The sequence below is a fragment of the Ammodytes marinus genome (assembly GCF_949987685.1).
Source record: "Ammodytes marinus genome assembly, chromosome: 15".
Lineage (NCBI taxonomy): Eukaryota > Metazoa > Chordata > Actinopteri > Uranoscopiformes > Ammodytidae > Ammodytes > Ammodytes marinus.
This window is the reverse complement of record NC_137219.1, coordinates 7,893,088-7,918,368: the sequence shown is the minus strand read 5'-3', so window position 1 is coordinate 7,918,368 and position 25,281 is coordinate 7,893,088. Positions and strand designations below refer to the sequence as shown.

At 42.4% G+C, this 25,281-nt stretch overlaps 1 protein-coding gene across 1 annotated transcript; it reads left to right on the top strand.

The window, feature by feature from the left end:
* Positions 1–3,352: 3,352 nt before the first annotated feature.
* palm1b (paralemmin 1b) lies at positions 3,353–24,921 on the top strand. The gene is made up of 6 exons (XM_080042119.1): positions 3,353–3,727; positions 15,639–15,681; positions 16,368–16,448; positions 20,750–20,865; positions 21,505–21,575; positions 21,820–24,921. The coding sequence occupies exons 2-6, from the start codon at positions 15,640–15,642 to the stop codon at positions 22,194–22,196; spliced, it is 687 nt and encodes a 228-aa protein (XP_079898245.1). The 5' UTR covers positions 3,353–3,727; position 15,639; the 3' UTR covers positions 22,197–24,921.
* The last annotated feature ends 360 nt before the right edge of the window (positions 24,922–25,281 follow it).

Below are 25,281 nucleotides of genomic sequence, written 5' to 3'. Positions count from 1 at the left end.
CATCCTTTTATAATGAGACTGACACTGACACGTTTCCTTTGCGTGACCCAATCATTATTCCCTTGTGGATTTAAGGGCCGCAGACCGATGATGATGTGCGTTTGTGTGAATATATTCCAAAAAAAAGGACAGCCAGATTAGGGGGATGGAATTAAATACTGAGTCAGGCCAGATCTTTCATTATTCATGTCTGGTTCAGTGGCGGCATTCTGCTGGCGTGCAGAGAAGCACAAAGGGAGAAAGTGATAGGGGGAGAGAGGAGAGGAAAGAATGAGAAAAATTAAACATTTGGAATTAGACAGAGGCCAGTTCAAAAAAACAAGCGGGGAGGGACACATTGTCTTTTGATGTACTTCAGTGGAAACAGCTCATTACAAAACCCAGCGACAACACACAAGGACCAAAGAAAAATACAACTCCTACACACGCACACCCACACAGGCACAACAGAGAGTAGAACTGAGAGGGGAATACAAAACAATGTACTGCAGCCCACAGAGGCACATCATTAGGCCTTTTAAAACATACAGTAAGAGACAGAGGCAGGTAGAGCAAAGAAATAGTAAAGACTTGAGGGAACAAGAAGTAATGCATTTTGGCTATTCCATGTTGGAGGAAACCTTAATATTCCTTCTCCCCTCAGGCCTCAATCTTCCTTCCAACTCCATCCCTCAACACTGTAGTCTGTCCCCCTTCTCTCTCTCCCTCTTTCTCTCTCTCTCTCCCTCGCTTATCCATTCACTTTCTCAACACCCACCAAGCCATCCATCCATCCCTCCCTCCCTCCCTCCCCTGCTGTGGATTTACACCCGCCTCCTTCAAATTCCACTGAGTTATTTTCATTTTTTGGCAATTTCTTATTCGGCGCGCGATGTTTATTCATGACCGAGGTTCTGAGAGAGCGATAAGAAGCCAAGTGCTGAGCTGGCCCCCGGGGGCTGCGAGGGCTCCCAGTCAAATCACACATGCACATAAACACCTGCTTTGCTAACCAACTGGAGCGTATTTGTGCATACACATGAAGGCAAACAAACCCTATCACACACATACACACACAATACAGACAGACACACACACACACACACACACACACACACACACACACACACACACACACACACACACACAGTTTTGGTGTTTTTCATCACCTACAAACTGTCACTGTCTTTATCAGATTGGGACTGCCTCCCTTCACTGTGTCGTCAAGGAGTAAATCTTTTTATTTTATTTTTTTATTTTTTGAGATGTCAGCACCGAAACACGCCTGACCCTCATCTGTCAGCATTGTTTATCATGATGTCATGACAGAGACAAAAACACACACACACACACACACACATACACACAGGCACGTACACACACACACACACACACACACACACACACACACACACACACACACACACACACAGGGAGACAACACAAGGGATGATATGTTTCTTTCACCATCCTTCCTTTGTATTTGGATGTTGCCAACTTGGTGCTCCTGTGTATGCAATTGTATATGGATGTGTGTGCGGACAGATTTGCAGTAGAAATGGCCAGAGGGGGAGAGACAGAGAGTGAGAGAGAGAGAGAGAGAGAGAGAGAGAGAGAGAGAGAGAGAGAGAGAGAGAGAGAGAGAGAGAGAGAGAGATTGAGCGAAGGCATGAGATACGTGATGCAAAGAAAATGAGTGAGAGACAGAAAAATAGGAGTTTGTCTCTCAGAGTGGGCTAAAAATCCTTATCCTTCTCCGTCACCGACTCCCAAATCTGTTTACTATTTCTATAGCTCTTTCCTATTTCAAGACCTTTCTCTAAGTCCTCAGACAATGACACACCAATCTTCTGCTCTCTTTCTTGAGTCTCCCTTCTGCACCTTTTCCATCCTTTTCAAATTCAAAAAATCCAGGGGCTGAGTCTGAGCTTGTGTGCTATAGTTTAATAACAACGGTGGAATTCCCAAAAATAGCTATAGCTGTAATCTCACTCACAGGTGGTTGGTTCTAGTTATGGTTCAATAGGGCTGCATAGGCTGTAGGAGGACGATGTGTTCAAAGACTAAACTGTGTTGTGGGGAAATGTCACTGTTGGGCGACTTTTCTCTACGGTGATGACACCACTGCTCACATGGAGTAACTCCCATGCCACAAGCCTCCAGTTTATAGGCTGTGCAATATTACGTAGTATGCATCAATTTGGTAAAAATGCGAGTTTTGTGCGTTCTCACTGAAATGCTGGTGAAAACCGTGTGTGTATGTCTGTGTCTGTGTGTGTGTGTGTGTATGTGTGAGTGTGTGTGTGTGTGTGTGTACTCTTCCTATTGACACAAGTGAAGCTCATTTAGAAAAAGTTGTGTGTCATCAGCAAACATTTGATCCAAAATATGTCAACAGCAATCTGATCAAAGCAAACAAACACAACCCCCTAGGAAGCCTATTAGAGTATATGGGTGTAAAATTCTTTAACTTCCAGTTTGCTAACCTATCCGATAATATTTAACGTCATATAGAAAATATTAAGATTTAAATTGAGGTTTTCCCAGGCCATATAATAATGAAAAATAGGCTACAAACAAACAATTGTGACATATCATTGGTTTAGGCACCTAAATTAAACGTGGCATATTTGGCATATTTGGCATATATTGAAGCTTTTCAGGCAGGAAACCTGAAAAGACAAAGTATCACCTCTGGATCACCACTACCACCTGCTGGACGTCGGGTGCAGGTGCAACATATTTTGGTTGCTCTGAGGATGCAGATGTGAAAGAATCATTTAGGTCAGATAATACCTGGCGACACCAAAATAGTTTAAATACAAAAACTCTTCGTCTGTGTTTCAATTTTATGTATTTTTGACTAAAAATAAAAAATATAACACGTCCATCTCAATATCACTGCCCCGGGTTGTGACGTCAGAGCCTGAGGTTACTTATGTAACTCAATGAGAACACATTTTGAGAAATTGTTACATCGAGCCTTTTCCACCACTAGATGGAGAAGTGGGGCAGAATTTAAACCCCCCTGAAAGGAAGAATGGTCCTTTTTCTCCTCTATAGCTAGGCTAAAAGGAGAGAGCTGGATTCGATCCCAATTCGCTATTATGCACTGCTCTTCTGCAGCCGGCCTGGTTCCTTTGGACGTCATATGATAAGGCTGGATGAGAGCCAGCCGGCAGTAGAGGGCCCCAGATTGGAGAGAGGAGGACCCATATCTCCGTCAACGCGCGCGGCCGGCCAGGGCCCCCTTTATCTCTCCAAGGCAGGGGAGGCGTATCCTTTTCCCCCTCGCTCTCTCTCTCCCACTCCTCTGCTGCACATACCACTTTGACTCTGTCTCTCTCCCCTCTCCCTCTCTCTCTAACCCACCCAGCACACCAACTATAGACTAGACAACCTGCTTCAGACGACGCCCATGAGATTTGCATTGCCAAGTCCGTCGTGCGTCTTTTTCGCTCGAGAGGAAACCATCGGGGCTCTTGTATTATTGTCTTCGGGCTGTGCGCTCAGGCTGCCCACCAGCACCACCACCGCGGCATCATCATCATCACCTCAGCAATAACAGAAGGGGTGCCAGCCAGTAGGCTACAAGAGGAGGAGGAGGAGGAGGTGGAGGAAGAGGAGGAGGAGAGGAAAGGGTGCTGCTTAGATTATTCCGAAAATTGACGCTCAGAAATAAACAAGGAGACACCCCGTTTCTGGAAGACGTCTCGTGGCGGGAAGCAACCAGGGATCTGCAAACTGAGTAAGTCGTGATTTAGCCTAGTGTTGCGATAGTGGTGTTTTCCTGTGGTTGACCTGTTTATTTTTTGGTAGGGTTTTGTCCAGCGGCTGGGCTATTATAATGCAGCGGCGCAATAGTAGGATACAACAATTGTTGAAGCTTCCAACCCCGGTAGCATCCCTTTTTTTTTACTCGGACAGGAGGGACATAGCGGGACATAAGGATGGAGACGAGGAAAAAATATAGGCTACAAGAATACATTGGCGTCATATAGCCTTTTTTGAATGCCTTTTCTGTAAACACGATCGCTGCGTTAATTCGGGGTTACTACTAGCCTATATGGCATCACAAGAGACGTCGCCACATCCCTTCACGCAAATTCAAAATAATAAGCTCACATGAGCTGGCTTAGAGGTGAATTATAGAAAAAATAGAAAAAAATAGCTGCAATATTATGTCATGTCAGCATCCTCTTTTTAAATCCCCCAGATAGAGGCCGCTGCTTTACTGTAGGCTATACTGTACTTCCAAGCGCCTAGCCCACACCGACAGGTGTAACGGGACGACGCTGTTTACGTGAATGCCTTTGATGCTTCATCATGTATATCGATCTGTTTTGCGAGGGGGAAAGTGTTTCAGGGTGGGTGTGTTGTTGTTTTTTTTTGTTGCCCCGACTGCGAATTTCCAGTGGCGCCAGTAGCCGTGCAGGGTCGTCACTGTATGGGTGAGAGGGAGATGATTGGCTACAGGCAGTGAGAGCAGAGTAAGGTATTCTATGGTGTGTGTGTTGTGATGTGAGCAGTCTGCTCCAACATGGCGCGCATGAGCTGAAAAACCCCTTGGCCATTACATACTCCTGTCTGGAATTTACACAGTGCAGTGCAGTGAACCAGACCCATAGGGTTTAGGATAACAGCAGCAGAGAATGAGATCTCACTCCCCCAAAGTGACTGCTGAGGTTTAGCTCAATTTCATTTCAGCAGCTCAGGTTGCCACGGGTGATAAAAAGTCTCTGGCTCCTCCGTCCTGTTAGAACATCATGTAGGCATGTATGTGTGTGTGTGTGTGTGTGTGTGTGTGTGTGTGTGTGTGTGTGTGTGTGTGTGTGTGTGTGTGTGTGTGTGTGTGTACACATTCTCCTATACTGTTCCTATTCCTGGCTCTCAATAGAACAATATCAATTGAAGCGACTCCCTGATTTTTTACTCCTGTTTTGGGGATTGTGTTGTTTGATCACAGCAGGCAGCAGGCATGGCCACACAAAGAGCGTGTTTTTGTTTGGTCTTGTGTTCATTGTTCCTCTGCCCTGTGAACTAATGGGGGCTGACTGTTGTGCACAACATCTTTTGTTGACGAGACCGCCCCAAGTTCACGATGACGGCACAAAGACGTCCAATAAACACAGCACGCCCCTTTGCATTGGTGGAGAGAACTCCTCTGAGTCCTCAAAAGTGTAGAGTAGACAGGACGTCAACCCCTTTCATTTAGTCATCTTAATAGCCAAGGTGACACCTGTTTGATTCCTGGAAAGTCCTCGCTGGGGAAATAAGAGCAATGAAAATGATTGACTCTCCTTCCACTTGTCACGTCGTCAGCCCAGGTGTGAATATGAATGTTGTTGTAAAAGAAGGGGGACGAAGGGATTCGATTTCAAACCCCAAAGGCGTGTCTGCAAGGTCAGGACAAATGCAAAGAATGATGCGTTTTCGGTTTAACGAGTAGACGGAAAAGTGTTCACCAGCAGTGGCAACGTCATGGTCTCTCTTTGCCATTTTCTGTACTGTGTGTCGCAGCTATACTTGCTTTTTCTAAATCTAAAATTGTCCATGTTTAATAGAGAAATTCAAGTACCGACCTCTAAGCTTTATAATTAAAGCACAAAATGTATGATCATGGTCGTAACAGCACGGGTAGTTATTAAACTAGATGCCTTTCTGAGAATCACTCCGAAAGACTGAATCTGTGAGAATTAATACCATCAGGTTTGGACTAGTGCAAACAAAAACAAAAAAAAACAGGAATAAAGACGACCAAATCAGTAGCAGATGTCTGCGTGCTGTTTGTTGTCCCCTGTGCCATTTTTTATTACATGAGCGAGGCATGTTAAGTCCACGTTAGGCCCCAGCCTGGCAGAGTATAAGCTGAGCGTCTATATCCGGTCTGCTGCTCTGTGTTGTGTCAGCGGCTCGCAGCAGGGCTGACAGCACTTGTCTTGTCCGCCCCAATCGTCATCTGGCATTATGACTCTGGAGAGCAACATTGCCTTGTGTTGAATGTGTTGTGTGTGCTTATATGCCTCTGTGTGTTGGCAATATGTGCAGCTTTGTGTATGCGATTTAGTCTGTTTTTGCATGTACTGTATGCAAGAAAGAAAAAAAGATGTGTGTGTGTGTGTGTGTGTGTGTGTGTGTGTGTGTGTGTGTGTGTGTGTGTGTGTGTGTGTGTGTGTGTGTGTGTGTGTGTGTGTGTGTGTGTGTGTGTGTGTGTGTGTGTGTGTGTGTGTGTCTGTGTGTGTCTGTGTGGTCTCCTGGCCTGGCAGCCTTGGCTCTGGGATGGATCTGCTTTCACCAATTTTGGATGGGGGGCAATGGGCTTTACAGGAAGGTCACTCGTCCTAATATTTGACTGTCACTGACAAATGAGGCGAAATGAGAATCAGTAAAACTCTTTACGAACCAACTAAAGCTGCAGTCAAAGCTCCCTTTAGTACGCCCTGAAGCCGAAGAGTAACGCTCTAAAAGATCAAACCCACTAACTTGTGACAGTACAGTGTTGTTGCTGATATGAATGCAAAGTTTATTGGTCTTAAATCAATCTCTACAACCCCGATGCTGCACTTACATAACAGTAAAGTCACACTAGATGTAGCCTACACATCATTTAAGTGGCTATAATCAATACATTCACATAAACAAAGTATCTCATTACATCTTCTACGTGAAACTCAACTCTACAGCCCATGGTTTTGGTTTTGACGGCCAGCAACTTTACTGTTTTGGTTAATCCTTCCTCACCACTCCCATCAAGATCCTTTCCAGCGGAAAAGCTGTAACAACACCACTGTATGAAACCTGCCCTGCACCAAACGGCCGACAAACAGAGTGAGCGACTAGCTTATCAACTAAATGGATCATTTAGCAGCTTTAAGCCTGATCCACTGGCCATATACTGAAGACTGCTATCAAAGCTGATGGCATGTCAGTGTTGTGTTTGTATTGCTTGTTTCCACTTCCCCCAGGTCACCAGTTAATACAAGTCTTAATGGTAGCTGCTAAAGGTAGCAAAATGTCCAATACATACTGTATATATATATATATATATATATATATATATATATATATATATATATATATATATATATATATATTATGTCTTTCTTTTAATATAGCCCTGCCACAGCTATTGCATCATTGCAAGTTTCCAGAATAACAGTAGTAGAACTGGTTGGCACCATGTCATCAGTGCAGCAGGCCTCTCACGGGTTCACATCCTGCCCTTGAGCAAGTAGCCCCCCAGTGATGGATGTTGCTAATTACCCAGCCTGACCTCGCTGTCATTAAGAAACCATTCATTCGGAGTTTATGAAATCACAGTAGACAGTATTGCCAGTCGAAGTAAAATGAATGTCATGCATTACAGAGGCCCTCACAGTTACTGTTTTGTGCTGGAAGATGGTGTATTGTAGAGCAAAAGAGGAAGTGGAAGTGAAAGCGTGCTCAGCAACTAGCCAAACACAGTGATGAGGAGTAACATCTGGGAAGATAGTAGAGTTGTAAGAGATATTATTTGATAATGCGATGCAATCCACCTTGCCCTTTCTGTCACCATATTTCTTTTCTACTTCTATTCATCTCTGCCTGCTCTTTTTCTCCTGGATAGTCACTTTGCTCTTTTCTTTTTATTCTGTCTATCTCTCATTACAACCCCCTCCTCGCTGCTTTGTCATGACAGATAAGGCGAGAGAGGATTTGGTTCTTTTCACTCTCCTCCCCAGCAGATACTCTGTCTTCTGAAAAAGTGTCATTTTCAGATCTGTAAATCATTTTAATCTAACAGGGAAATATATGTTTGTGCATTTGTGTATGTGTGTGTGTGTGTGTGTGTGTGTGTGTGTGTGTGTCTGCTAACTCACCCCTCCTCTTTAAACACGCGCACAGCCACGCGCTCATATGACGATCACCAGTGTTGTTGCAAAGATGATATCAAAAGCACTATTGATAAGCGACAGAGAGGGATCATCACTCTTTTTTGATCCCGAGATTAATCTGAACCTAACACGCCACACACAAAAACACATTCAACCAAATTCCCTCTCTGGTTCCCCTTGTAAAGGAAACATACTTTATGTATACACTGTATATGTTTTTATAAATCCTCAAGAGACAGGGTGATATTGAACAAACGCACTTAGCATGAACAATTCCTCTTGAGAGCCTTAAGTGGCCAAGGACTGGGTTCTTGCCATAAGGGAAAGAACCTATTGGCCTAATGGTTCCCGTGTTAATGTTGCTCCAGTAATGCAAGTATATCCGGAAATACAAAGTTTGCTGATTGAGCAGAGAGACGCGTAAAGCGCATCAGGACAAGGGAGACCACTATAGAAATAGTAAAACAAAAAGCAATGATGTCAGCATATTGTGTTGACGCTAATGCAGGTAGCCTATATTGTGTTTGCAAAGAAAAGATGCAGACTGAGGAAAAAGTCAATAATTAGAACCGCCAAACCCATTTACTCATCCTACTTCAGCTCTCGAAAATGTCTCGGAAATATGTCGAAGCCGCAATGGTTAGAGACACAAAAAGGCATTTGTAGCCGTTTTTGAATAACATGTTTGTAATCTGCCAGCTGTCAGGTGATGCATTGATAATGCAGCATCCATACAGACAGGCATGGATAGGCTTTTTTTCACTGCTATACTTATGTTCAAATTAAGGCATGTGGGAAAACTCCAACAATGAACGCATTGTAAAAAAACAAAAAAATAAAACAGTATCTCTAATGGTGTTGTTTTGTGGCAAGCAGAAGCGAATGAGAGATGTTTTAGCTGGAGCACCCAGATTCAAGCCCAGATGTAGAAGTTCTGTTTTGTTTCTTAACCGGGTGACAACTCCAAGTGCAAAATGCCTCAACATGAAGTTACCTTGATGGCATAGAAGTTGACTTTGGCTGTCTCTGTTTGGAACTGACTTGTTGCTCGCTTTGATTTTGGGCCGCAGCAGTCTATTCATTTGTCCATTAAATGTATAAGATTATAGAATATCTGTATATTATACAGAATATTATCTGTATTAACATTTCAAACAGCTGAATATGACATATGACGTGAAAAACATAACAATGTCACATTTCAGGAGCTGGAACAAGTGAATATTTGACATGTTTGCTTGAAAAACTATTAAAAAAGATGATTGATTATCAAAAAACTTTGCAATTAATTCTCCTATCAATCCACTTATTGATTGATCGACTAACTGTTGCAGCACAAATATAGTAGTACTACGGCCAGCATGCGTTTGTTTTAACTTTGGTCCTAGTTCCCTTTCAAAAACACACTGCTTATCAATGCGACCTGATTGGTTATCAGGTGTGGAGCTAAATGTCCTTCATATCACTCTCAGAAATGGCGGTTGCCACTCTATTCTGAGATACACATTTTTTTTTTTCAAACAGTGAACCAAACTCTTTCTGTGACATCAAAGACGCTGTGCACATGTTCTCCTAAGGTCTACAAGTACTTTTGCTTAGCATTTTGGTTGGACGACAAGATGAATGAACAAGTTGGTTTCAGCATAACCCAACCTTTAGAGGCGCAGAAAAAAGCTGCTAATCATGGCGATGGGGGGAAAGTAAAGCAGAAGTAGCCATTGCTGCCAGTGATGAATAAAAGAAAGTCTGAATTATTGCTGTTATACAATAGGTAGTAAAAATGTTTTGCCATATAGCCAGTCTTTCCCACTTTCAGTATGTTCTCCAATAAGAAAGTTACAAAAATGAGGTGACGCAGACTATCCCTTTCCAAAAGTGAAATACTAGATATCTTTACCTTGCGCTTAACAATTTACCTATGGAATGTGTATTAAAGATAGTTCAAGATACAGTGTGTTTTGGAAGCTTGACTTATACTAGGAACTATCATGAATGTCAATATATTTTGGCCTCTGCTTCTTTCGTTTTGGCTGTAAATCCCCCAACATTATGTAAGTGCAAAACTAAATCACAGGAGGATTTCTTTTCTCAATTGAATCTTTGTCCAAAACAGTGGTTCACTGTTGACAGTCGGACAAGACAAGTGTGACATCAGAACTGACTCTCACTCCCTTAAGTTCTGACCTCCTCATGCCACCCCCACGTGTCTCTGTGTCTGTGTGTGGCTTCACATTGGTTCTCTCCACATGAATGTTGCACAGTATTTCACTCTCTTCTGGTACTGACAGAGATGTTATTTGTGGGTGACCTCTTGGTGGTTGGAGGGGAGAAGAGTTTTTACCCCCTGACCTTTTGAATACTAACATGTGACCTCAGCGGACTTCCTAGAGTTTGTATTGGCACCGCACTGTTTATGTTTGGCAGAATCTGTGTTGTGCCGCAGATAGGAGGAGGAAGATTTCAATGTGTTGGTGGAGCAGAAGTCATGGGGTTGCGTGCTGGCCTGGGCCAAGTGTGTGAATGTGTGTGTGTGTGTGTGTGTGTGTGTGTGTGTGTGTGTGTGTGTGTGTGTGTGTGTGTGTGTGTTGTGTGTGTGTGTGTGTGTGTGTGTGTGTGTGTGTACACTTGTACAACTATTTTTGTGAGAACCAATTTGAGTGTTGAGACCTTAAGAGTGAGGACATTTTTGGAAAGTGAAGACATTTTTGCCGGTTCTCACTTAGGGGTGCGCGTGTGTGTGTGTGTGTTTGCGTGTGTGCGTGCGCTTGTGTGTGTGTGTAGCCGGGGGGCAGAAAGGCAGGGAGGAGCATTGTTGTCCCTGGGCTCTTTTGGTCTGGAGGAAGGAAGCCGTGGAAGTGGGGAGTAGAGAGAGAAGGAGAAATAAGTGCCACTCCAACAGCAGCGAGTGTTAAGAGGATTTAAGATTAGTTTCCTCGTTTCAGACTCTCGCCTTTTTCTAAAGCTTGGTCGGGGTCATTAAGCTCAAGAGTCATTTTCACAGTCATCGTTCTTTCTGAAAAGCAAAGGTTTTTTTGTGCCAGACAGTGTTAAATGTGTTGATGTATTAATTTAGTATGTGTGTCTGGTCTGTACACGTTTTTTTCATTGTGGAATAGCCAGAAATAACTTCTTGTTGGCTTCCGGGATCTTTCAATATTTGAAGAGTAAGTAATTAGTAGTTTAATTAACTTCCATTTTTTTCATTTCATTTTTTTTCTGCCTTCTAGTTTCATCTCATTTCAACACAGGAGGTAGTATTGAGAGTTTGCCTACGTGTGAGTGTCCTGGGGAGTTTCATAATAGCTGCACAATACCAGTTAAAAGGTTCTTGCAGTTATGAGTTAACACCTGAGTGAACACATTTTCCCATTACCTACAGAAATAGGTTATTAGAATGTGTGCGACATGTTGTCTGAAACCATAACAGGCTATTTTCAACTATATGTTTTGTAACTTGTAACATCACATGGACGTTTAAAATTAGGATGACTGTATCTGCCTTGGTGCGCTTTGTGAGTTTTTTAAGGGAGTGGGACGGTGTGTGTGGGATTGACTAAAAATAAACTACAGTGCCCAATGCTCATCGTAGTGAAGGAAGATGTCAGTATAGTAACAGTGATGCGCTTTTAATGTTATTTGTGGACAAGGATTGATGTCAGTGGCACAGAAAATCCTAATATTTTTGGGCCTTTTTTGGTGATGTCACCCCTTTTCTTAAGCCAAAGGACATCCCATATGGTTGCAATTGTGTAGGTGGTGGATCAGTTTAGGCCTTGTGCATTGAAGTATGTACTGTTTAATGAAGCATAGATGCTTTAAAAACAAGCTTTAAAAAAACAAAATCAGTGCATCTGGTGAACGTGGGAGTGCAGGATCAGAATCAGTGTATGTTGCTGTGTCCAATTCCAGGTCGTTCTTGTTTTTTTGTTTTTGATAATCCTACAGAAGCGGTGATGAAACCTGGTGTAATCATCCACCACTGCCAACAGATAGTCACTTAGATGGATGGGCCCATGGCTGTTCCAGAGTCACGCAGTGCGACTAGCCCGTACAGCGTGTACTTGCTGACCTTTTCACTCACAGCCTGTAGCTCAAATAATTACACTGTTTCTCTCACTGACTTTCCGGAACATATTAGTCCAATTGGGCAACCTTGTTCCTTTACAAAAAAACATGCCTTTTAAAAACGTTCCCAAGTGATGTTTTTGTTCCAGCAGGGAAAATAATTTTGTATGAAAGGTGAGATTTAATGGTGTCATTAACTAAAACCAATGTTGCAGGAGTGCCAAATCTAATTTTGTTTTGGTGCTTCCTGCAAATTCAAGGGAAAATAAATGAAAGAAAACCATTGATTTTTCGCATTGCAAGGGAGAGAATCCAGGTTGGGCCTTATAGGTCAACATGACATTTTGTAAACAAGGATGCTAAGCAGGATTGTTATTCTTTTAGCTCACTTTCAAGGTATTTAAGTCCGGGTACCAGAGGACCGTAAGCACAATCATGCTATTAGAAGAGGATGCCGGTTACAGGCAGCTAATGTGTTCCTGGAAATGCTACAGCAGCAATGCACCCAGTCAACAGGGAATAGGGCTGGTCATTTCTCCGTTTCCCCTCGACTTTTTCTCTCATGCACCTGCCATGACATATTGACAGAAACATCCCTAGTCTTAGTCTGCTGTTTGTATGAAAGGATATTGCTGATCTAATATGTTTCTGCTGGCCTGGTCTATGAGCAAGCTTGCGACTGCTGGCGTCCCTGGATGTCTTCTTTTCTCGGCCATCAGTGTAATTACTCTTCTAACCATGATGCCAAGATGCTTGTCTACGTGTCCTTTCTCCCTGTTTGTCCATAATTTATGAGGGGAGCCAGCATGATAAAGGCTCACCATGTTCTAACAAGGTGGACATATTTATCGTAAATAATTCATTACAGATGTTAGCCTAGAAGTTAGAGAAGCAGGGCTGACATTCAGATTTGAATGGTGGGACAAGTGTGGAAAAGCTGAGTACTTAACCCCCAATTGGTGCAATGGACATCTGCTGTGAACCTTAGCATGATCTGGATGGTGTGGATCACAAGTAATAGAGCCAAAACGGATTATGTCCCTTTAGTTGAAGGTAGCTTCATGTTGTGATGAAATAAAACATTATTGAATTAGAGAAGCTGCTCTTGTTTTGTTAGATAGACATATGGGTTCTGAAGAAAACATGGCATTATATGGTATTGACCCCAGAACTCAGATATTTTATCAAGTGATTCAACATTATCTATAAGCAAAGCTGGGGTATGTGATTTCTGATTGGTCAAAGTTAACATGAGCGATACACTTTGACCAATCAGAGCGAGGCTCCGATTCTCTGTTCTTATTGGCTGTTGGGACTGTCCATTCACTTTGGCACGACGTTGTTGGTGGAGAGCATGTCAGGGAGGGACCAAAGAGAACAAGTGGAGCTGTTGAGGTATTTGGATTCGAATCTCTATCCCAACTGCCATTTTCTCCCCAAATCCTCCACCCCAGCTTTAAGACTTAAAATCCATGGTTTAAACATATTTAAATTATGTCAACTTTTGTGTTAAATAGTATATACTGACAAATTTGTACCACTGAAATTTCAAAAAATTATTTTCAGTTGGCTTATATGTATGGCAAATGACCAAAATGTTGACGCTTCTTTTTTTGTTTAATTACACTTACAAGTCTGTATCGTGACCTACATTGTTCTGTTAAACCGAGAGGAAGTCATGTGACACGTCAAGTGACATTGGTGTACATTTTTTCTGTTACTATTGCAGGATGTTTTGAATAAACATTTGAGTAGTGTGAGCAGATTGTGTGTCAGTGTGTTGGTTCATTTTTCAAATCTAATTGACATTAATGTAACATGTTCTGTCTGTACCTCCAGCCTGTCGTAGCTTCTGTATGGGTGTGTCCTGCCCAGTATGCTCACAGTGACCTCTCCCAGGTCAGGATGGTCAGCCGGTGCTTTCAGTTCTCCTCCATACCACTGGTGAACCGAACCAGATGAGGCTTATAGTCAGCTAACTGCCATGCTTCCCCTTTAACCTGAGGGCTGGGACAGGGTAGGAGATAGGGAGAGAATTATATCAATGCAAACAGAACCAGAATACAGGCTTTACTTTTTTATTATCGAGTAATTAATTTCACAGTGCTGGCTTCTCTTATTCAGACTGATTTTATACACTGAATCTCCAGATGTTTTTCCATCTTTCTTGTTTGTCCTGGATCGCTGGGAAAGGCGAAAAATTGGAAAGAATGTGTCTAGACAGTGCAGCAGTGTGTATGTGTGTGTATATGTGTTCATCTTTGTACTTAGGGGGTTGATCAGATGATGATTGTGGTTTTACTTTTTATCCAAAGGGTCTCCATGTGATTGGGATGTGGCTCTGTGGAAGAGCAGAGAGCAGTGTTTGGTGTTTGACTGTGTGTGTGTGTGTGTGTGTGTGTGTGTGTGTGTGTGTGTGTGTACTTGCAAGAAAGCCAAAAAATGGGCATAAATATTAAATGTTACAGAGTTTCCTTCCCTAGTACACCCCTGAAGTCTTTGTCGTGCAAGCTTCTGCGATTGGACAGCGTGTATGAACAAGCATGACAGAAATTGTAATGTTATGCTCTTTCTTCTCTCAATTCTTTATGATTTGGGTGGAGGCTGAAATTAAAAGTGTAGCAATCAGACTCACCCTACAGCAAGGACAAGATAAGAAGGATTTGCTCTATTTGATATGCTCACAATACAAGCATTGTGAGCGCTCAGTTGGTTGAAATGTTTGCAAGCAAATTCCAACAGTGACAGTGGGTGTCCTGGTCATTCATCCGGAGGAGTGACAAGATCAAACCATTTGAACACGTTTTACTGCCACTGCAGAGGGGTGGGCGGGGACAAATGTAGAGTTTGTTTATGTCAAAGCTGTTTTGTGGGTGTTTGCATTGGGCCAGCAAAAGAGAAATAAGAATCCCATATGTGTTGTCATGCAGTTCCACCATAAGAATCTAATCGGATTTAGTTTTAAAAAGGAAAATTGAGTTTGTTCAGGCACAACACTCACATACATTACACTTAGCCTATGGTTTACTATTAAGTACACGGTCCGGTCTTTTGCACATTCCCTATTAAATGTCTTCCTCCAATGTCGAAATGAAAAGGACACTTGTGTATTTACATTCCTATACAACAGAAGATAAATCCTATCCTATTTTATTATTTAGGAATGCCATTTCAGATGCTATTTCAATCCCTATTATAAATATAAACCTCCCTTTTTTACGACGGATGTCAGAAGTGCTGAAGAATGTTCAACTTGGAATAGATAAATGTCAGCCATTAACTACCAAACTTTATGTAAGATATTTTTGAGGGAGCACCACACTGTGATAGCTCTGTCCCCAGTCTCAGTGGAGCAAAAGTCGCACTCCTTCTATACTCTCGCTTCCATCCTCCATCCTGCAACCTTGGTCTGGAACCTATTAGAGCAGGAATCTCCAGCAGCGCCCTGCTAGCACATTAGCATGCCTTCCCTGACTCTCCCTGACAGGAAAGAGAGTGACACTGACTTAGTGCAGACAGACAGATTTTGAACCTCGGCCACTGGGAAGTCATTGGAAGGTAAATGGCTGGGGTGCGAATGCTACAATCCAGGATAGTTGTTTGTCACTGTGTGTTAGGTCTGATGTTGGTGGTCATTTGTGGTGTAACTGTCTCTCTCTCTCTCCCTCTCTATCTCTTTCTGTCTGTCTACCTCCATCTGCCTCTCTTTCTTGACTGCAGGATGGAGGAGGTGTCACAAGAGGAGAGAATCCAGGCCATCGCTGTAAGTTATTTTTTATGCACACAACACATTTATCCACATTTGCGTTCTCTCTCACAAACATACAGACACACAGACACACACACACACACACACACAAAGTGAACATCAGGCCAAACTGATGACGGTCGAAGCAGCAAATCATCCCTGCTTGTCAGGATCTGACCGCCCGTCCTAATGGCTCAACCTTTTAGATCCCATCTCCTTCACCCATTAGAGGCCATGGAAAGCTAATGCAGTAGCTACAACTCAATGCCATTTTTTTTCTCTCTCTCTCTCTCTCTCTCTCTCTCTCTCTCTCTCTCTCTCTCTCTCTCTCTCTCTCTCTCTCTCTCTCTCTCTCTCTCTCTCTCTCTGTCTGTCTCTCAGTGTCTCTCTTCCCTTTGCCGTCTCCCCATGTGTGTGTGTCTCTCTCTCTCTCCCGGGCGTTTATTCTTTGGGTCTGTTCTATCCTCTCTTTGTTTTCAGACACACAACATGTAGGTTTTTCCGCTCTGTATAATTTGCTGAGTAGTATATTACATTTTCACAAAACATTTATAATTTACAGTTCCCGAGACATTGGATTGTAGTGGGTGGTCTACTAACCCGATTAACTCGAAATCATGATAGTGGTGTCATTTAAAAAACAGGGTGTTCTAAGTGTTTCTTTTTGCGAAATAATTCCTAATGTGTACGTGTTGTAACAGGACAAAAGGAAGAAGCAGACAGAGATTGAGAACAAGAGGAGGCAGCTGGATGATGACCGACGGCAGCTCCAGCATCTCAAGGTACAAACACGCTCCCTGCCACATGCATACTCATACGCATTTTGCACATGCCCTATTTGTACTACTGTACTTGTGAGAGTACCAACACGTCAAGCTTTAATCGGCGAAGTGTGCACAGGATAAGATATAGCTTGCCCATACCGTCTTGCATATGGAACAAGACTTTGCTACACTGGTTAGCGCCAGCTTCACTTACTTAATACTTGTATGTTTCCCGTTAAGCTATTGACTGACAGATGCTGATAGTAGGATGAATCAGTTCCAGGAAAGAAACCCATTCTCATGTCCCTGAATTGTGTCCTTGAATTAACAAAAGAACTAGCAAGTGTTTTCCACATTGTACGGCTTCAGTTTCATTCACAATGTACATTATAACAATGTGGTCATATAATAAGAACATCTATATTCACCTTGGATCTAGCCTACTTCTTATACACACATGGAATCAGTAAATATAGACAATAAAAACCAAGCCAGCAAGTTATTTTTCTCATTGTACCACTGTTGATTCACAATGTTGTCAAACCCCACATCGTACAAAGCATTTCTTTAGTATGACCTGACCCTGAATCTCCCCATCCATACTCATCATCAGTTGCTAAGGAAACTGTCCATCATGTTTGTTTTTCTTCATTTTATATATTGTGTGACAAACAATATTAGGGTCGGACCAAAGCATCTTAGCTCTAACTTTATAGCAACCGTGCACTGCAACCCAGGAACAGTAGCTTCTTCATTAGTGCTAAAGCTTCATTCATACTTGCAGCTCTGTGGAGCCTCTATGCAAGAGATTATGAACACAATTATTTACAAGCCCAACTTTAACCCCCATATGCCTCTTCCTTACACTTCATTTTATTAGTTGTACTCGACCTATGAGCAACGTTAGACACCCAAGCAAGAATATTACACTACTCATCAATTTCTTCTGAAACTATCAGTCCTACACGGTGAGAATGAGATACTCCCTGACTGTTGCTGTCACGGAATGTTCAGAATGGGCAGCAGATAACACCAGCAGCTCCTCCACATGCTGTTTTTACACACACACAGTCACAGTCACACACACACACACACACACACACAAACGCACACACACAAACACACGCACACACAGACACGCACACAATCACACAAACACAGACCCTAAACAACTCACACATTCAAATCTGCATGCATGCAGACACACTCTTATTATATCAGAGCCTGGGCTTTTGTCAGCTTATGTGTCAGCACTATCAAAGCTATTTCAGCCCCGGACAGTTCACTGATACGACAAGCAAAGGTTGCGGAGTGTGTACGCCTGCGCAGGCGTGTGTGCACTTTGTGGCAAAACTAGTGCCCGTGACCTGTGCTATTGCCCTCGCTTGCTCCCACTTTTTTTTCTCTTTTCAGAGTAAACCGTGTGTATATGTGCGAGTGTGTGTGTGTGTGTGTGTTAATTTTTGTGTGCATCGCTTCATAGAAGACCACCGAAGCCTCAGACAATGTAGAGGGCTTTAGCAGAGGAAACAGATTTTTATCCCACTCCCACCAACAGGAAACGGCCCTCACACCCACCGCACCCCACTTTGGTCTCGCACGCAGACACACACTGACACAGACACGCCGAGGGGAAGTGTAATCACGCCGTACAGGAGCATTACAAGGCTCGTTGTGCAAACCACAGCAAGTACGGCTTTTCCAGAGGCCACGCTTCATGTGGAAAACCCAATAAATGTTTCCGTTTACATGCCACGTTTTTTATAAGGGTGTACCTGCCGCACCATTAAATGTTAAACACTGGAGGAATAAACAGGATCATACACACACATACACACACACACATCCTCACAGTGCATACAAATTGGGGAGATGAAGTCGGACTGCTTAGAACACATTAATAGGAATTCTGTTTTTAATTAGCAAGCCACGGCAGATATGATCATGCATGAGGCAGCTGTCACTGTCGTTTAATTAAAACCTCTAAATATGTAAAACACGCAGTTTGTAGCGGCGCGTATAAAAAGTAGGCTAATGTTCAAAAATGACAAGCTAGATCCAGCAACCTGTTACCTTCACAAAATACTAGTAAACTGCTAGCATGGCTTTGTCCAAAGGTGACAGAATCCGACTACTAAAGCTCAAAACACTTTAGCAACTGAAGGCAGTAGTGGACAAAACAATAACTATTCAATAGACTGGATAAACTATATAATTTAAATAATACAAATAAATAGGCTACTGGGATGTTACTTTGTAGAAAGAAGATGCAAAATGAATTGTGAAATTAAGGCCTTTTCACAACAGCTGCTCAGTTAATTTTGTGTGTGTGTGTGTGTGTGTGTGTGTGTGTGTGTGTGTGTGTGTGTGTGTGTGTGTGTGTGTGTGTGTGTGTGTACCACAATTCCGCCCTTTGTCTGCTACGTTAGCAGCTTTTACTCCAAAGAACAATAGAGAGAGAGAGAGATAAAGAAAGAGAGAGGTAACTTTAGCGCTCCAGCTTTACGACTGCTCTTGCATACCGGTGTGTGCGTGTCTGCGTGTGTGTCTGCGTGTATCTGCGTACACATGAGTGAGTACATTTAGTGATGTCAGGCATTGGGGTAGTAGGGTGTGGCGAGAGAGAGAGAGAGAGGCTGAGAAAGAGAGAGACTGAGAGAAAATAGAGAGAGAGTGAGGCAGGGTTAGATTCAATGCCCAGGAGACCATGAAGTAAGAAGAGTGTTGAATTACACTGTGAGTGTGTGAGTAGTAAAGTAGTACTGTAAAGCTCTGGGTGTCTGGAGCGGAATCACTCAATAGGGGGAAAGCAGGAGTTGAAGCAGAACAACAGACGCTTCAACAGATAACAGCAGAAAAACACAGATTGGAAATTCGGGGAATTACCAGGTTGACATTTACAACCCTATTCATAACAACATGAACAAACCTAAAAGTTCACGAACTGTGTGACGGTTAGAGATGTATAGCCTACTAGAGGGAGGAAGGGGCGAGTCGGATAAGAAAAGAAATGGGGAAGGGGGGAGTTGTGCTGTAGAAAATTCTTGTTGCATCATTGGAGAGGAATTCACATCAAGTGCAGGCTCCAGATTTCCAGTCAAAACCGGCGAAAAACAAGAGCTTTTTCTAGCACTTTTCCATATGGCCGAGCATGGATTGTCTTTCGCTGCGCGGTCTAACAGCTGCGACTAAGACACACTGTTATATTTACCTCAAAGCACGCTAAAGCATTTGCGTTGATATTAGCTTATCTACCGGAGGGAATGTGGATGGGGAGTCGAGATAAGTATGCAGGGCTACTTGGGGAAATTGATAGAGGAAATAAACAGAGATGAAAAAAGTGAAAGGTATATGCAAGTCCACCTCGGAAATAAAATATATTCACATGCTTCTGATTATTTAAATACATTTGGGGGGTACTTAATTATCTTGTCCTAGAATTAACTTCATCTAGAGTAATTATAATGAGATTAAGCGTTTTCTATCCGTAAATCTAGTCACAGACTATGCGCTCAACTCAGCCTTAAATAAATAGTCTTGTGCCCATTATCAGCCTCTATAAGAAAAGTTTGATGGGGTTTCAGATTAGTACTATCTTGTTTTTATCATTCAGTGATTATCTAGATTTCCAGTCTACTGTAATGATCAATTAAGTAGAATACGGAGATAATTATATCTTAGTTTATTTATTTTTTCAATTGCCAGAAGCCTTGATGCTCTGGCTGGGTGCCATAGTCCACTTGGCAACAACACGTTGGCAGCATGGGGAAGCATGTCGCAGTATCACTGAGTGGCAGCAGTCAGTAGACAAGTGCTGGACTCCGTGGTAGATTGTTGCTGTAGATTAGCTTAAGGGCTATTCGTTCTCTGTCAAAGTGCCCACTGATCTCTTCTCAAAGAAAACTCACACAGATGTCCAAGTGAGAGAAGGGCGATAACGAGTGGCATTTTGGGAGATTGAAGTTCCGCTAATGAATTAATCGGCTGCTTCTGATGGAAGGAGAATGGTCAAAAGTCCCAATGTCATTACGGCTGATGTACACACTCATACACCAAGCGCATGAGGGGGGTTATAGTGAGCTGTTTTTTCCACCACTATTACATAAATAACTTGTAGGAAAATGTAATAAACTCTCTGCCTTATAGGGGTGCAAATCGCTGGTTTCATCACGATACGATATTAAATGGATTCATTGGACAACGATGCGATATGTAGAAAAAAAAGCTGAAACCAATTCTCTTGTCTTATCTGTTTGCCTTTTCTCTCAATGTTGATTACTCATCAACAACATGTCTATATTTGTCCTGTCCCCTTGCAGTCGAAGGCACTGAGGGAGCGCTGGTTGTTAGATGGAGCTCCGGCTGAGGAGGAGACCCAGATGCGTCTGCATGAGGATGAGGTGAAGACCAAACTCCTGGAGCAGGTCATCCTCAGGTCAGCATCTTAGACAGAAAATTGCACGTCCAATGTCCAAATATTTGAAACAGACTGAAATAAACTGTAAGATTGCTGGATGAATGAAGACAAAACCCTCATTCTTCAAGCCGGGAATATATTAATCATGGAGATCATGTTGGCCTTTGAAATGCAGCCATGGTCAACAGTAACAGGGCCCGACAACGCTTTAATGTCATGTGTTAGTGTTAGGCGTCGCATTACATGTGATATAGTACGATTCCTGTGTCAGTTTAAGATAAATATCAGGAAATACTATTTCATTTGTACATTGAAACTGTATTTACTCATGTGGTGTTGGAACTTGATGAAATAAACGTGAATCCAGTCTGTATATGTCCGAGTGCCAAGTCCAAACATAGATAAAAGGCATATAAACAACTGCTCGGTGTTTTTCATACATTTAAATAGTTTTTAACTAGGAATGGAAATTTGAGACGGTTTAATGGCATTGGGGCTGACATGATGAGCTAAATAAAACATACTTTTATCATCATTTTTGTAGAATCGGTCATCCACTCAAAGTTTGCCAACAATCTATGTGGCAAAAACTAATTATAGCTAATTTTTGATAATTAATTTCACATGTGTGTGTCTGATTGTGTTTGTCTGAGTCAGGCTGGAGCAAGAGATCGAAGAACTGGAGACAGGCGGACCAGCCAATAAGGGTGTGGCCAAAGAAAATGGAGGTAAGTTCAGTGCCCATGGCAACTGATGATCACAGGGGAAAACCATGGCAACTCAGCCCACACACCTAGGTCAGCAAGAGGAGAGTGAGACAATAATGGCCTCTTCATTTGCTCCCCTCCCGGAGGTCGTTAAAACAATATTTCCCTTCTTTCTTTGTCTCTCTGACTTATGACCATGCATGCACTCTCTCTTTCATTTGGCACTCTCCTAACCTCTCCAATGATACTCTGGTGCCCCCTATAGGTGAGAATGGAGTTGTGCAGTCATCTGGCCAGACCCCCAAGAGAGAGGTGACAGGGATTGAGGCCAAGCTGCTGGGTCCAAGCCCTGACCAAGCTAGCGAAGACAACCCAGTCACCCTGGTGTTCATGGGATACAAGACCGTGGAGGAGGAGCAAGAGAACCGCACGGCCTTGGAAGGGGTGGACGGCAACGTCAAGGCTGAGTTTGTGGTGATCGAGGACGGGGAGGGCAAGGCAGGAGGGGAGGCCGCCACGGAAGAGCAAGCTCCACCCAACGGGAGCATGGCGGAAAAAGAAAAGGCCAACGGGGGTGGAGAGGATGGGGAGAATAAAGAGAAGGAGAAGAAACAGACCTGCAAGTGCTGCACGGTCATGTGAGCTGTGTGTGAAAGTGTGTGTCTGTGTGTTTGTGTGTGAAAGTGTGTGTGTGTGTGAGGGGCACACCTGCTCCAGTGACAGCTTGTGTGCAATTGCATTTGTCTGTATTTGTGACAATGTAAGTAACTTTGTGTCTGTGTGGGAGTGTTGGCTTGTGTGTGAGTGTGCGCGCATGTGTGTGTGTGTTTGTGTGTGTGTGTCAGGACTGGAAAAAAAGACAAAAAACCGAAGTACACAGCCAATACAGCAACAATGAGAGCCGATACAAGCTCCAGCTACAAAAACAAGAACCACAAAGACTCATAAGTACACTTTACTCTGTATACTTTATTCTGATATGTATTTGACTTTTGATTTCTATTGATATTTTTCTATTTTTCTGTCTTGACATTTATATTGTATTCGGTATGTATATCTTTATTATGGGACTGTGTACTGTAACTTCATTGTTATTATTGTTGGGCGGGAAAAAGAAAATGTATTAGCTCTCTGGATTGTACTGCTACCCACCTGGGGAAATCTGGAAACTTTCAATCATTTCAGTCTGAACAGCAAACTATGAAGGACACAGATACTTAAATATATATATATTTCTTTGTGTAGGCCTACCAACTATTTATCAGTCAATTTCATATTGCAATATTGTCTAAGATATTATTTTAAATAGTATTTTAATATATTGATATGAAATTATGTTTTATACAATGTATTTATTGTTTTGGTTTCTCTATATCATCTCAAACCATTAACTGCATGTAAGCTTGTAAGCACTACCAGATGTTTTGCATTACAATCATAACAAGTGTCTGTGCTTTCTGAGACTCATATTGTGATCATATCTTTAGTCACACACGTCTTTCTATTAGTGGCAGTCGATATAATTGGCAGTGTTGTGCATTAAGTTTTAAAATAAATTTGCAGCACGCAGACGAAGAGGCTAGTTAGAACAGTGAGCACACTGCAAAGCGCATTAGCTTCTCATAGATAGTAAATGTGACACAATGTACATGAAGTTCAAAGCTTTTGTATTTTTGGAAAATAAGATGATTCCACGTGCTTTAGTCATGGCGGAAAAGCACTGCGCAAAATGCTTCAGTAATTTTGTTCTCTCAACAGTAGAATCAATGTAAATCTTATGAGGTAGCACTGCATGACGCCTTGCAACTGTTTTGCCCGTCTTGTCACTTGTTAGGTCTCTTATTATACGCTGTCACGTTCACATGAATGTAAAAACCCAGGGGTTAAATTGGGATTCGTTCTGCCGCAATGAGAAGAGGCGGGCTCGCTCAGCTCACCGTCAAAGAAAAAATAAAATAAAAAAAGCTTTTTGTGTCTTTATGAACCAAATAAAATCTAATGATACTGTAATGTAACTGTGTGTTGGTCAGCTGCTGGTTTCTGTCCTGCTCGCTCCCAGTTTAACCCCTGACTTTGTAGACCTGGGCCCAGTAGCGCTGGAATACATTCACAGAAATAGAAAAAAAAAAGATTTGGGTGAATTGGCTTTTCTCACAAATAATGATGATCTCTAGGGACCTTAAACAGTCCAAGACAAGGCATGCATAGGAAATACATGTTGGCCTTATAGTCTTCTTACTTCTTTGGCAGACAATAGAGGCCATGGACATGGACAGTCTTGGCCAGTGCTCCCCTACCCCCTCCACAAGCTTTTCCAAATCACTGATTCACTTACACGGCATCACCTTTACCTCAATATAACACCTTTCATCCTCATTGTCCAACACACACAGCCCCACCTTCAATGCACGGAGACACGCAGCTCAAAAACCTCTGAAGTTGGTGCTAATCCTGAGTCTTGTCTAATACTCTCCATCCGCCAACTATTACTTATTTTCTATTTTTTTTCTTCCCTCTGTCTTACTCAAAAATCACTGGTGAGTGAGGGGCATTGTGGGGAATCTACTGCCTCCCACATACACTTTGAATATAAGAGAGTCTTTTGCAACCTTCAGTGCCAGATGCATTCTCTCGAGTCCTGCCTACATTTAACACCAGAGATATGATCCCCTCTTACATTCCAAAGGGAGGTCAACAGGCGTGGACAGATGAAATATAGTCTATCTATGCTTTCCATATGTACAGTTCCACTGTAATTGTACAACTTGCAACTTTGTTTTCTATCAAATTGACTCATTTCTTTTTCTTTCCTATGGCCTCTTTGCAAGGCAGTATATATTGTATTTGATGTGTGTATTTTTCAAAAAAAAGATGACTTCATCTGTGTATTGTTGGTGCCTTTGTCAGGTTCAGTTTGATGGACTTGTCTGTCTGCCGCCATTTTTAGACCGGGGTTTTTTCTTGCTCTGCTCCCGGTCATGATGACCCAACTGGAAAAACACTGCCTTCTACTCTAGAGGGTCACTAAACAGATATGACAGAATATTATACATGTTTTTTTCAATCAAACGCAGCTCAGACGATAGTGAATATGCAGACAACCGTTGGTGTTTTGCCAAAATTCCGAACTGCAGCAATTGTTTAACATTTTGCCTGGATAGAAAACGTTATGCGGGAGACTAACTGACAGTTTATGTGTGTATTATACACATAAACATGTGGATATATTTAAGCATACATAAAGCTGTGAACATAGAAATACATGTAAATGTGCTGAGCTAAAGCTTTGCTTAATAGTGGGTCTCTGGGACAGCAGCAAAAGAAGCAACCTTGTGTTAAAATCAATGCCTGTTTGTCTATTCTGTGGTCGTCTAAATGTTTAATCTTGAATAAAAACTACTGTTCGTTTACAGCAAGTCAGAAATGTGTGTATGTAATTAACAGAATGTATGCTTACTGTAGATAGGAGCTGTGGTTGATGATGTGAGGGATTTTGGCATCTCTGCTGATGGAGTGTCAGATGGGCTCAGGACGCCTTTCTGGGGTCACAATTACAGATACGACATCGATTTATATTAGGACTAACACATTTGAGTACTAAAAATATTATTAGGTCCTCCTCATTTATGGAAAAAGCATATTTCTAAAGGATAAAGGTCATAGGTGTGATGTGACGAAAGATGTTGAAGATGAGATGTAAATGGGAAACAGCGTGTTATAAAGAGCA